Genomic DNA, 14,153 nt, shown 5'->3' on the forward strand with positions numbered 1-14,153 from the left:
GCCCAACCTATTTCACTTCCAGTCTTTCGGGGGAAATCAAGAAAAAAAGTATACACTGTATTAATGAAACAAAACCACATAATTGTACTGGACATGTGTGAAATTAATGTGGGGAAAATGAAAACTCTGAACCCCAAGTGAATTTACACAAACTGAGAAAGTCAAAAAGTTTTGCTTTGTCTGTTCTAGAGTTTTTGTTCCTTCCCCAACAAATGGAAAACTTTTCAGCTGCACTCCAGAGGATGAATGCGTCAGAGTACATTTTAACGGTATGTATGTATTTGTATCTATCTTTGTATTTTAGTATCTTTTCATAATAAAGCTAATTTTAAAATGCAAACTTAACTTTGTTCATTTTATCATTACAGAATTACTTTCACTGTAAAACTCTTATTATATGAATATATCTTTTAAAGATGAAAAACCAAAAGGCCTGAGTCCTGCATCTGTAACTTCTAGCCTGATATCAGAAGAGGAGCGCCTTGTGGTATGTATAAAAAAAAGGAATGTAAAATATGATCAGCAATTCTGTTATCAACATGATTTCACGGAAGGTTTCGCAACATTTTCAGAGTAAAACCGCAGAGAGTGGTTTCCCCTTGACAGATAGAAATATGTCAGTTCAGTTGAATTGGACAAAGTGGGGAAATTGTTCAGGATGAAGCTTGTGACTATCAGTCATAAACATCAGTCAAAAATGTGACTGCACTGAACTCTTCCCTCCAACACTGTAGTGAAAACATGTTTTTAAAATAAAACAATGATATATTCTGAGGGGCTGTTTACACGACACCGTTTTCAACTAAAAACGGAAAACTTTTATGCGTTTTGGCGGCCTAAAAAATGCAAACCTTTGAAAACAGGTTTCAAAATTAGACTTTTTGAAAAGGATACCATGTAAACTGTAAAAACGCGAATCTGTGAAAACAGTGAAGGCATGCACATGCACGTGTGTACAAAGAGTATAGAACCCAAGCCAAAGAGCTTGGAACCCAAGAGGCAACACTCTGATATTTTTTGGGTAACAGCCACTAGATGGCGCTCCGGTAGCGCAGCCGCCATTATGGGGTGAAAATACTAACTGGAGAATCGTTCACATCTTACGCTCCCCAAATCGGTGAATTTCACTGCCAAATCAGAAGCGCAATAGAACAGTTTTTAAAGTTAAGTCACCAGTAAATTGTATGGCTCCTACAGTAAATGTTGTATTGTCTTTATATATATTTTATTTTATCAGTTGTGGAATCCAGCCATTCAACCATCTGAGGTAATGTAGCTAACCTACTTTATTGAGTATTTCCATTTTATGCAACTTTACACATTTATTAATAGCAAATTAATAAATTTAATATCATCCAACATAGGCTATTTCAGACTTAGTGGAGTAATAGTAATAGTAGTTCTGAATTGAAATATATTGTACGTTTTACTGGATCACGCTACAAACATAACGATCTTATGATACATGATCCATTGCTGTGTCAGTTATAATTCACATTTTTGGACACTTTTGCTTTAACAGACATTAGACAAAACTGCAAAATCAAGCTGTTATATTCATATATTTATTGTCCAACATTCCAAGTGTTTCTGATGCATGTTCTTATTTTAATTTCATTTGTGGGTATTAATTCAGTGTTTATAATGCTAATAGATCTTTTAAAGAATATTTAATCTAAACTGACTGGGTTTCTAGAGAGCAAAGATTTTGTGAAAATGTGGAAGATTTAAACACAAAGTCTGTAAAATAAACTGTTAAAAGGATTTGATGATCACTAATGATAGTATTGTAGTGACCCAGCATTCAACACCAGAAGCTGGTTGCATTATGGGTATTTGTTTGTTTTGAGTTGATTTATGTATTATTTAAGCAAGATGGTTGGGTTTTGATTTTACAAAGTGATGTGTGTTTATGTTCTAGTTAGTTTGGGTGGGTTTGGTTCAATTACCACCTGGTATTAAAAAGTGTGGCTCTCACCGTCATGGAGAGATATGTGTACAGGAGGGACTTGGCAATCTGGCCTTGACTATGTAATTCTTATTCTGTGTTCAGAATAAAAGAAAAGAAAAGACAGTACTGCTTCTTATTGTTTTATTCTGTGAAAAGAGACAGTAGCAGTCGTGCGGTGTATGGGACGTGAGTGCTTGCACTAGTTAGTATAGTACAAGTATACTGGAGTAGCATAGCTCTGTTTAGCCCCACGCTGTACTAAATAGTTATTACAGTATTTTATTTTGTGTTGTCATAATTCAGGTTGGATTTTAGCTTTAATGTACTTTTTTTTTTTTTTTTTTACAAAGCAGCTGATATTGCCATAGAAACTAGTGGACTGCAGACTCGCTTTCACCACAAAATGGCGGAAATGCAGGGCGGCTGCTGTGCGCCGGCAAAATCCCTTTAAGACAAGTCATTTCATTTGGCGGCCATCCTGGGCATCATGCAGCTCCTATCTCTTTGAATGGGGAAACATCAAATTCTCCAAAACTGTTCGCCAACCTTACAATTAAATTTCATATTTGAAATCACCAATGAAATCTAACAACAACCGGCTCATAAATTTAGTTTCTAAACGCTCAAATCATGAAAAAAAAAACATTTTTTAGGCTGGATCAAGCTAATGCGCATGCGCATCTCCTCGGAGGCGCGCGTCTGACTGTTTCTATAGAAACCGGTGATTCTAACGGCCGCTGAAGTGACGCGATTACTTTGCCAGTCAGCGATTGGCTCTTATTTAGAAGGCGGGACTTGTTCCGCCATATTGCGCATTACACTTTCTCCCATTCAAAACAATACGAGTGACACGTCTTGTGTTATTCTATAGTCTTTGGCGCCGGTGTGGAACGAACGTTCTGGAACGCAATGGAACGTTCTATTAAGAAGCAAAACTTAGACATTGCATGCTATCGATTTAATATAGATATATATCGGTATTAGATTGTGGTACCGTACCGAAGCCAAAATTGTGGTATCAAGCCATCCCTACTTTGAACACCTTAACATCACCCTTAACATACACCCACTATTGCCAAATCTACCCCAACAGAAAAATATATCAGGATATATTCTCTTGAGACTCCCCTGCTTCAAAGCAGTCATGGTTAATGATATGCTAAAGCAGTGGTCTCAAACTCAATTCCTGGAGGGCCACAGCTCTGCACAGTTTAGCTCCAACCAGCTCCAACTCACACCTGTTTGGAAGTTTCTAGTAATCCTGAAGACCTTGATTAGCTGGATCAGGTGTGTTTGATTAGGGATGGAGCAAAACCATGCAGAGCTGTGTCCCTGCAGGAATTGAGTTTGAGACCACTGTGCTAAAGCCTGCCTTCATGTTGACGTGATTGGTTACAAGGTAGTTTGTGACATAAGAAACACCAGCGATTTCAAACCACAGGTTTGAGACTGTCTTTGGTTCACTGCAGTTTTAAAGAGAAAATACTATACTAATATAATTTGCACAAAGCATATTTAAAACACCCCATAGACATATAAACAACATTAAAAACTCGATTTCCACCACAGATGGACTTTATCACTAAGATAGACTAAGCATGTAATACATGTGCATGCCATCACCGTTTTCATAGATTCGCATTTTTGCAGTTTACACAAAAATTGACAGATCATTTTCAAAAGTTTGTGATTTCAAGCCACCAAAACTACCATTATGAGCTTAATCACATGCGTTTGATCGAAGTTTAGTTTCAGAAAGTTTAATCGCAATATTGCCAAAATCCTATTATAGGCCTTATTGCATTATGAGGGTGGATGTAAATGCACCAGATTCCTACACGCACTCCCAATCACCTGACTACTGATCAGCACCACCTGCATTCAATCATCATCACAGTCACTATATATACCCACGCACATGAGTTCACCTTTGTCTGGTCTCGTTGGTCGACATTGTACACTTACTTGACTACTTATCTGTGGAAACGTACCTGTACAATTCAGTCTCGAACTGTCCAGTCTTCCTTCCAGTGCTGCCAATTTAGCGATTTTGTCATTAGATTTAGCAGCTTCCTCGCCCCTTTTGAGACTTTTTCAAAAGCCTAGCGACAAATCTATTAACTTCTTTAACAACCTTATCTAGACTCTGTGATTCGCCCACTGATCTATATTTATATTAGTAATGATCAGTGGACTTGCCAGTATAATGTCATTTAGCGACCAGTTTTAGCTACTTTCAACTGAAAGCAGTCGGCAACACTGCTTCCTTCTTCTTCAGTATCAGCGCATCCTCCAGTCATCCGGTTTGCCATTCACATCTCTTCACCATCTGCAACAGATAAGAACTGTCACTTCTCTGCCAGTATCACCACATTGATCTGCCGCAAAGTTACTCGCCTTGTTTCATCCCTGGTGTTTCAATAAACTCTGTTTCGATATTACCTGTGTTTGCATTCTTCTGTTCCATGTCAGTGAGTAGTGAAAAATGTACTACAAATTATTATTATTAACAGAGGACATTAATATCCGTTTATTCAGTTAGAATCAAATGATAGGCGAATACGAAGACGAATGACTTTAGTGAAAGATACAATCGAGGTATTTAGATTTGTGGATTTTTTTCTTTCAAGATGTGTAATCAAGTTCACATAAAGGAGTCAGTAACTGAGGATCTGAATGGAAATTGTCAACTGATGAATCCCATTGGGAAAGGCAAACTGAATCCTGCTAAATTAGGTATGTTTGGATGATTTGATATTGATACTTATGATTTAAACAGATGAAATCCTACCCCTGACTTTCCAAATCCCTTTACTTACAGTTTTAAATCAAATGGAGAAAAAAAACACCAGTAATAACACCAACAACAACAATTATCGAGGTGGAAGGATCGACCAAGGTGAGCTTATCTGAAAATAATTTGTTGCCTTGAGTGTGACTCATTTAAAGAATCTGATATCTGATCATTCACATTTCAATATCTACTAGTTAAACAGAGGATGAGAAGAGACACCCATCCAAACAGTGAAACCAAAACAGCTGAGGATGATGACGGTACTAGTCCATGTTTAACCTTAAATCAGGATTTGTATTTATTATGTCATGCTGATGGTATCATATTATGGATACAGAGAACAATGTCTTAAAAGAAATCATAATATATACTGATATTTCAGAACATCTTTTTTAGATGCTGGGGCAGAGATTGCTTTTGTGCTGGATGGCTCTGGTAGCATTAATTCACCTGACTTTAAGAGAGCCAAAGATTTCATCTACAATGTCATGCTCAGTGTTTGGAAAGCATGTTTCAATGTAAGTATACACTAAAGGATTTTATGACAGAGATTATGCTATAGCTATCTTGTTTTTTTAATACAATTTTAAAGATATATTTGATTAAATAGAAATCCCTCTCTCTTCAGTGTAACTTTGCGATAGTGCAATACAGCAGTCAGATCAGGACAGAGCTCTCACTTCTAGAAAATAAGGATCGCGTCAGAATGTTGAAAAAGATCAAAGAAATACAGCAAATTTTAGGGGGCACAAACACTGCCTCGGCCATCCGTCATGTCCTGTGAGTTTACAAATTATGATGTGAAACACTAGACATGTATCACTTTTGTTGATATTAATGTTAATGTCAGGGTCTCACTGGTTTCATTGGTTGTTTACAGCACAGATATTTTCATACCTGAGAATGGATCAAAAAATAACTCCAAAAAAATAATAATTGTATTGTCTGACGGGGAGAGTACGGATCGAATGTATCTTACTGATGTTTTGAACATGCCACAAATGAAAGATGTCATTCGTTATTCAATAGGGGTGAGTGTCCTGTTTACTGCTTATTTCAGTATCATTTTAGATAATAAAGCACTTTTTTAAAAAGCCACATTATTTGTTAGAATTACAATTGCACATTACTGCAGTTTATAAGGGGCCAAGCACTGAAGGTTCGCAGGCACCTGTTGTATCCGTTGGCGTTCTTCTTTTTATTATTGTTCTGTTTCCGCTCTGGAAGTCTATGGCAGCCCATAGAACCGTATGTGGGAAAGTTGTGAAATTTGGCACACCGATAGAGGCCAGTATCAACTGTGTCCATAGAAAATTTGGAGTCTCTAACACAATCCCTCTAGCGCCACCACCTGTCCAAAGTTTTACTCATGTTTATGATAATAACTTTTGAACCGTAAGGGCTAGAAATAAAATGTTCTCCTCTCTCTCATTTGCATCATGACAATTTGTCCGCCATGTTGAATTTTGTGAAAAACTCATCCTAGACACTTCGTTTGATTTTCATGAAAATCAAATCAGATCATCTTCAGCCCATGCTGGCAAAAAGTTATAAATAGGTCTTTACTTGCTCACTGTTGCAGTTGGTCTGATGCTCCCAGCCATGCTAGCATGACTTGTTGTGCCTTCTTTGTGTTTGGCCCCGTAAATGCTGCTTGCAGCTTTATTTTTAATTTGTCCTTGTTGATAGTTTCACCAGTTTGAGTCCAAATAAAACACTCATATCAGCTAAATTACTCATAGTTTGTTATTGTATAGTGAATGATTTTTAGGGTTTATTTAACAAAGTAAATCATAAAACCAGTACACTTGCAATAACAACATGTTATCTTTAGGTTGGTGAAGGTGTTCTGTCTAATCCTAGAGCAACAGAAGAGATGAAGGTCATAGCAGATCCTTATAAGTATTTCAGTGTTTCCAGTTATGCCAAATTAGATGACCAAATTCTGTGCTCAATGGAACAAAGTTTAATTGGGATTATAGGTAAGAACGTTTTCATATAACATTACACTATATAATAGAGAAATGCAGTTTTGTGCATAGTTTTTATGCTAAAATCTGTTTAGATATGCTGTAAATGCATTCTGATACAGCTGTTGTGAAATTAAGCCTTGCTGATATTCAATGCAATATCACACATTTTGAGTGATGTTTCTTTTATATAACAGTTCAGTGAATAAAAAGTAAATATTGAGTATAACATTTTAAACAAAATATTATTGCCTGTTACTTTATATATTTTTGCTCCATCAGCACAAATTGTTCCAAACTAAGCAAAAGCAGATTCAAGCTTTGCATCTCCACACTACACATGCTGATGGTCTCATACTACAGATACACAGAACAATGTCTAAAATGAAACTCATTTCTATACTGATATTTCGGAATATATTTTTTAGATACTGGGACGGAGATTGTTTTTGTGCTGGATGGCTCTGAAAGCATTCAACCAGATGACTTTCAGACAGCCAAAGATTTCATCTACAATTTTATGTTAAATGTTTGGAAAGCATGTTTCAATGCAAGTATACACTAAAGGATTTTTTTGACACACCTTTATAGCTGTTATGTTTAAAGGGTCAGTTCACTTTAAATGAAAATTACCTCTTTACTAGCTTTACTCACCCTCAAGCTATCCTAGGTGTATGACTTTCTTCTTTCTGATGAACACAATCGGGTTATATTAATATATTTCCTGACGTGTCCAAGCTTTATAATGGCAGTGAACGGGAAATGAGTTTGAAGCCCAAGAAGTGCATCCATCCATCATAAACGTACTCCACACGGCTCTGGGGGGTCAATAAAGGCCTTCTGAAGTGAAGCGATGCGTTTGTGTAAAAAAAATTATCCATTTTTAACAAGTTATAAAGTAAAATATCTAGCTTCCGCCAGACCACCTTCCGTATTCAAATTGTGTAATGAAAGTGTAATGCCTCTCGCAGTTCAAAACACTTAAGCTACATTTTACACCTTCCCTATCCAACTTATGAAAAAAGCTTAACTAACGCAACGCCAGTTTACACTTTCTTCCTAAGTTGAATAAGGAAGGCAGTCTGGTGGAAGCTAGATATTTTACCTTATAACATGTAAAATATGGATATTTTTCTTACACAAATGCATCGCTTCACTTCAGAAGGCCTTTATTAACCCCCGGAGCCGTGTGGAGTATGTTTATGATGGATGCAAGCACTTTCTTAAGCTTCATACTCGTTGTTTCCCATTAACTGCCATTACAAAGCTTGGATGCGTCAGGATATTTATTAATATATCTCCGATTGTGTTCTTCAGAAAGAAGAAAGTCATATACGCTTGAGGGTGAGTAAAGCTTGGGGTAATTTTCATTTTAAAGTGAACCAATCCTTTATGTACAATTTAAAAGGTATTTTATCTAAAAAAAAAAAAAAAATCCCTCTCTCTTCAGTGTAACTTTGCGATAGTGCAATACGGCAGTAGCATCAGGACAGAGCTCTCACTTCTAGAAAATAAGGATCGTGCCAGAGCCTTGCAAAAGGTCAAGGAAATACAGCAAATTTTCAATCTCACAAACACTGCCTCTGCCATCCATCATGTCCTGTGAGTTTACAAATTATGATGTGAAACACTAGACATGTATCACTTTTGTTGATATTAATGTTAATGTCAGGGTCTCACTGGTTTCATTGGTTGTTTACAGCACAGATATTTTCATCCCTGAGAATGGATCAAACAATAACTCCAAAAAAATAATAATTGTATTGTCTGACGGGGAGATTACGAAAGACCCAATGAGTCTTACTGATGTTTTGAACATGCCACAAATGAAAGATGTCATTCGTTATTCAATAGGGGTGAGTGTCCTGTTTACTGCTTATTTCAGTATCATTTTAGATAATAAAGCACTTTTTTAAATTTTTTTAAATTACAATTGCACATTAAAGCTGCAAGCATCTTTTTAATTAGTCCTTTTAGATATGTCTATATTTCACCAGTTTGAGTTCAATAAAACACTCATATCAGCTAAATTACTCATAGTTTGTTATTGTATAGTTCACTATTTTTAGTGTTTAACAAAATAAGTCATAAAACCAGTACACTTGCAATAACATCATGCTATGTTTAGGTTGGAGAAGATTTTCTGTCTAAACCTGAAGCAATAAAAGAGATGAAAGACATAGCAGATCCTGACAAGTATTTCAGTGTTTCCAGTTATGCCGGATTAGATAATGTTCTGTCCTCACTGGAACAAAATTTAATTTGGATTATAGGTAAGAAAGTTTTCATCTAACATCACACTATATAATAGAGAAAGGCCATTTATGCATAGTTTTCATGTTAAAATCTGTTTAGATATGCTGTAAATACATCCTAATACAGCTGTTGTAAAAATTAAGCCTTGATAATATTCAGTGCAACATCACAAATTTGTGAGTGATATTGCTTTTAGATAACAGTTCAGTGAAAAAGAAGTAAATATTGAGTATAACATTTTAAACATAATATTTCCATTTTGCTGTCTGGAATGGATGAGCCTTCTGCTAGTGAATAAACTTCATAGATTTCCATGAGCGAGAGCCACGCATAATTCTGACTAAAATATACATTTTGTTAAAATGTTTGTTGTTGAACAACATATGTAACATATGCAGAATTTTACACCTTCAAGTGTATTTTTAAATATAGCAGTAGGCTAATAAAGTGACTATTGTAATCGAGTAATCATGAAGACCTAGAGTCAGAGTAAAAAATAAATAAATTGAAAAACATTTAACTGAAGAATAGTTTGCAGTTTCATCAGCAGAAGCCAGCTTCAAGTCTCACAAGGAGTTTGTAAGCTGCTCTGCATACATTCACATTTCCACAGCAATTAACAGAGTCCACTAACTACATCATTACTTGGGTTAAAATGATTCTGATTGGCTAAGAAAAATAGACAAAATTAGTAATCTTGCACATATGGACAGATAGTCAGAAGCATATCTCCATCCATCACGATGCTGATGCTTGGACACTGAACTTAGACACATGAAAGGCATCTGCAGGACAGTTGGCCCAGACTGTAACTATAACAGGAAAGATTTCCAAAACGTACTCTTGTACTTTTCTCTCAGTGACGTACAGACAATATTCATCATTATTTTCTAGTGTTTAAAAATGTCATTCAAATAATGTAATATTTAGAAAGATAAATGTTGATTAATATCTTAAAGCGTATAATATTTTTTAGATGCTGGGGCAGAGATTGCTTTTGTGCTGGATGGCTCTGAAAGCATTCAACCAGATGACTTTCAGAGAGCCAAAGATTTCATCTACAATTTAATGTTAAATGTTTGGAAAGCATGTTTCAATGCAAGTATACACTAAAGGATTTTATGACACACATTTATAACTGTTTGAAGTACAATTTAAAAGGTATGTTATCAACAAAAAAATCCCTCTCTCTTCAGTTTAACTTTGCGATAGTGCAATACGGCAGTAGCATCAGGACAGAGCTCTCACTTCTAGAAAATAAGGATCGTGCCACAGCCTTGCAAAAGGTCAAGGAAATACAGCAAATTTTCAATCTCACCAACACTGCCTCTGCCATCCATCATGTCCTGTGAGTTTACAAATTATGATGTGAAATACTAGACATTTTAAGTGTTTGATTTGCATGCATCACTTTTGTTGGTAATATGTTAATGTTAGGGTCTCACTGGTTTCATTGGTTGTTTGCAGCACAAATGTTTTCATCCCTGAGAACGGATCCAAAAAAAACTCAAAAAAAATTATAATTGTATTGTCTGATGGGAAGATTTTGGGAGACCCAATGAATCTTACAGATGTTTTGAACATGCCACAAATGAAAGATGTCATTCGCTATTCCATTGGGGTGAGTGGTGTTGTGTTGTGGCGTTTTTTCATTGTGTTGCGATGATTTCATTGTATTGTGTAGGGATGTAACGATTCAACTCACGATGCGATACGATTCACGATACCAGTTTCACAATACGATTTTCTCACAATTTTTTTTTTGACAAAATTTTAAGATTAATTATAAATGAAAAGGTGTTCTTTTATTATTTCTAAGATGAAATGCTTCATATTTCTTTCACTCACCTTTTAAAGTATACTGTCATGATCACTAGTGGGAGTGCCCTAATCAGCCACTAGAGGGCACTCCAACACGGACTCTTGTTTTCACTCTTGGACTTCATTTCCCATAACACACTTCCCAGTAGGGATGGTCAATACCACTTATTTTGTTTTCGATACGATACCGATACTTTCAAGGCCAATATCACCGATATCGATACGATACCTCTAATATGAACTTTTAGATTTTAACATTTATTCAGTTTTCATTGATTTACTAAGAGTAAAATGGGTTATGATACCCACTTAACATTATATTGAAGATTAATACTTAACACTTAATATTATATTAGACTATATTTTTGTTTACACATGGCTAAAATGTTTACTTGGTATGGAAAATTTACAAATAAGCCTACTATATGCCTAGCTGAACTATGGTCACTATGGTCATAAGGGACTGCCATTGACAGGATGTTGCACCCATTAAATGAAACATTTGTATTCTGACAGAATATCAATATGAACTTTTAACGTTCATTTTAAATAAATGTAATTGCACAAACCATTGTTCTGGGCCGCGTTTCCCAAAAGCATCAATGGTTTCTTACGATACTAAACGCAGCCCTACAGCTGTTTGAATGTAGTGTCGGCAGTGAGCGAATGTTCTGTGATCGATTGGTTCTGACTTGGAGCATTTGCGTGTTCAGATGAGCAGGAAAATACTTTTACTACAAATTATTCGCGTACCTAGGTTATTTGTCCAATCCAATGCATATTTTATGCATTAAATTTATTGTTAAATAAACAAAATCACTGGTTAAAAAAACACACCTTAGTATCAATATTTTAATTTGAGTATCGATACTTTCAATACTCAACGTCAGTATCGATATATCGATACTTCATATCGATCTGCCCATCCCTACTTCCCAGACTCATTATCCCGTTTCATTGCACCCAGCTGTTTTGTGTTTGTTCGTTAGTGTCTGTCAATACCTTGTTTGTTTCTGCTTTTGTTATGGTGTTTTCATGTATGGTTTCTTGTTTCTCCATTTTGGTTTTCCTTGTGTTTTTCTTGTTTTTGTATTGACTGTTTCTGTGGATTTTGACCATTGCCTGTTTGGATTACGTTTCTGGATTACCCCATTAAAGGTGCACATGGATCTTACCTTCTCGTCTCTGTGCAAAACATGACAGATACTCAACCACGGATGCCCACGGATGAGTTCGACACATGTGCGGTACAACCTTTTTCTATACTCTACCAGACATCGGAGGGCAGCACTGAGTTGTGTCATCAATAGAACATTCGCTGGGCATGAACAAGAATCTGAAACGATGTAGAAGGATATGCTTCTAAGTTTACTCGTCTTGGAAGAAGTTTCTGAAGCGTGTTGTTTTTAAATCGCTCTTTCCACACTCTTCTTCGTCGACTGCACACTATGCAGCGTTCTCGAAATTTGGGCTGCATGCGGACAGGTTGTGCGGCCAGGCACAAGCCCTCCGCCTGACAAACATTACTTGGACCGTGCATAAACGCGGATGGCCAAAATATACCCGGGGCTTTGCTGCTACTCTTGACGCTCAACTTACTCGCTGCTCTCGTCCCTGAAAAGCAGCATCACAGTAATCTGCTTCAGGGACAGTGCCCCTGCTGTTTAAAGTGTGTATCACGATTCCTTTCTCAAACATTTCAACTGACTTGAATTGTCACATATTTTCATCGATTTTCAACCGACTCACGGTGCATCATTACATCCCTATGATTGTGTCTTGTTTCATTTATGTTGTGCCAATTCTGTTGTGCTGTGGCTTGTTTTCATTGTGTTGTTTAAATTTCATTATGTTGTGCAGTACTGGGCCACTGAAGTTTACTGCTTATTTTAGCAGCATTTTAGATAATAAAGCACATTTTACATCATCTTTATTTTATTTTAAAAAATAAAGATGATGTAAAATTACATTTATTTGAATCTGTCCTTGTAGATAGCTACTTCTAGGTTCACCAGTCCTACTAAAGCACTTACAACAGCTATGTTACTTGGTTATTGTATAGTTAATGGTTTTTATGATTTAACGAAATAAATCATAAAACCCATACACTTGGATAAACATTGTTATCTTTAGGTTGGTGAAGGTATTCTGTCTAATCCTGAAGCAATAAAAGAGATGAAGGACATAGCAGATCCTGATCAATTTTTCAGTGTTTCCAATTATACCGGATTAGACGACATTCTGTCCTCACTGAAAAGTATAATTGGAATTAAAGGTAAGAAATTTTTCAACATCATGCTATATAGAGAAAGGCATTTCCCTTTCGAGGGAACTCAACGCTATAGGAATGCTTTCAGTATGCGCCGGTGTCTGAAGTCATGGCAATTCTATTGGCTGACAGAGGTCAGGTGAAATCAAGACCAAAAAAATGGCACTTGCATTAAACGTCATCAGCCTCTTTGTCTTCAGGAAGCTGCATGTCTGTTTGTATTCACATGAATTGATTGTCAGATTGTTCATCTCACTCGGTGTTAGACAGTATGGCCAGCAAGCATTTTAAGAGTTGTGTGTCACCATGCCCTTGCTTTATTACGAGGGATGACATGCGCGATTTGTGTGCAATGTGTTTGGAAGCAGAGCATGCTCGGTCTCTAATAATGGAAATCGCAGGTGGAGTTGGCGGAAGAGCTTGAGAAAGGTGTTTCCCTTTTCTCTTGCTCTCTCTTCTGTCTCAGACACCCCCAATTTGGATCCCGAAGCCTGCTCTGCAATTTCTTCTGATCCACATAAGCTCCTAATGCTGGCCACATCCAGCTCTGAGGAACTGGATGTGGATGTTGTTGTGGTAGCCTCAATTGATCCACTTCCTCAATCATATGCATATGAGGAGCTGCTTGAGGTGGTAACTCATGCCGTAGCCAAAATAAATTTGGACTGTCCAGAGGAGAATCAGGAAGTAGCTCACAGTAAGCTCGACAAGCATTTTTTCCTGATCTCCACACCACGGTGTCGGGATCATGGAAAAACCCCTATTCAGCACACATATTCAATCCTATATGGGGAAATGTCATGGAAACAATCTTTGGCATTGTCCTGGAGGGGTCCAGCTTGCCTTTCTGAAGGATCTGAATGTCAGTGAGGGATTAGACCCTAAACCGGTCAAAGAACTCTGCAGATCTTGCCCTCCATGCCGCCCAACATGACACTGGCTGTTCTATGGCTGCCATGTGGCTTAATCTATTGGGCATTAAAGAAAAAGTCTTTCTCCTGGATGCTCTGGTTTCTTCTCCTGGCCTGTATGGCGATAAAGTAAATGCTGTCACTGACAGGTTTCAGGATCTGGTGACTTTGACCAGCCAGT

At 36.8% G+C, this 14,153-nt stretch overlaps 1 protein-coding gene across 1 annotated transcript; it reads left to right on the top strand.

The window, feature by feature from the left end:
- The first annotated feature begins 471 nt into the window (after positions 1-471).
- On the top strand, positions 472-12,102 carry LOC137005233 (integrin alpha-E-like). Its single transcript, XM_067366050.1, has 9 exons — positions 472-487; positions 4,582-4,687; positions 4,773-4,850; positions 4,940-5,005; positions 5,142-5,263; positions 5,374-5,525; positions 5,626-5,776; positions 6,580-6,727; positions 11,951-12,102. Exons 2-9 carry the CDS (start codon positions 4,582-4,584, stop codon positions 12,100-12,102), a joined length of 975 nt encoding a protein of 324 aa, XP_067222151.1. The 5' UTR covers positions 472-487.
- The last annotated feature ends 2,051 nt before the right edge of the window (positions 12,103-14,153 follow it).

Source organism: Chanodichthys erythropterus, chromosome 17 (genome assembly GCF_024489055.1).
Source record: "Chanodichthys erythropterus isolate Z2021 chromosome 17, ASM2448905v1, whole genome shotgun sequence".
Taxonomy (NCBI): domain Eukaryota; kingdom Metazoa; phylum Chordata; class Actinopteri; order Cypriniformes; family Xenocyprididae; genus Chanodichthys; species Chanodichthys erythropterus.

Bases quoted from the DNA above. Each gene is read 5' to 3' on its own strand.
- LOC137005233 (XM_067366050.1), top strand. From the start codon at position 4,582: ATGTGTAATCAAGTTCACATAAAGGAGTCAGTAACTGAGGATCTGAAT. The intron at 4,851-4,939 runs GTGAGCTTATCT...AATATCTACTAG, and splicing joins AGGTGGAAGGATCGACCAAG to TTAAACAGAGGATGAGAAGA. The intron at 5,264-5,373 runs GTAAGTATACAC...CTCTCTCTTCAG, and splicing joins TTTGGAAAGCATGTTTCAAT to TGTAACTTTGCGATAGTGCA.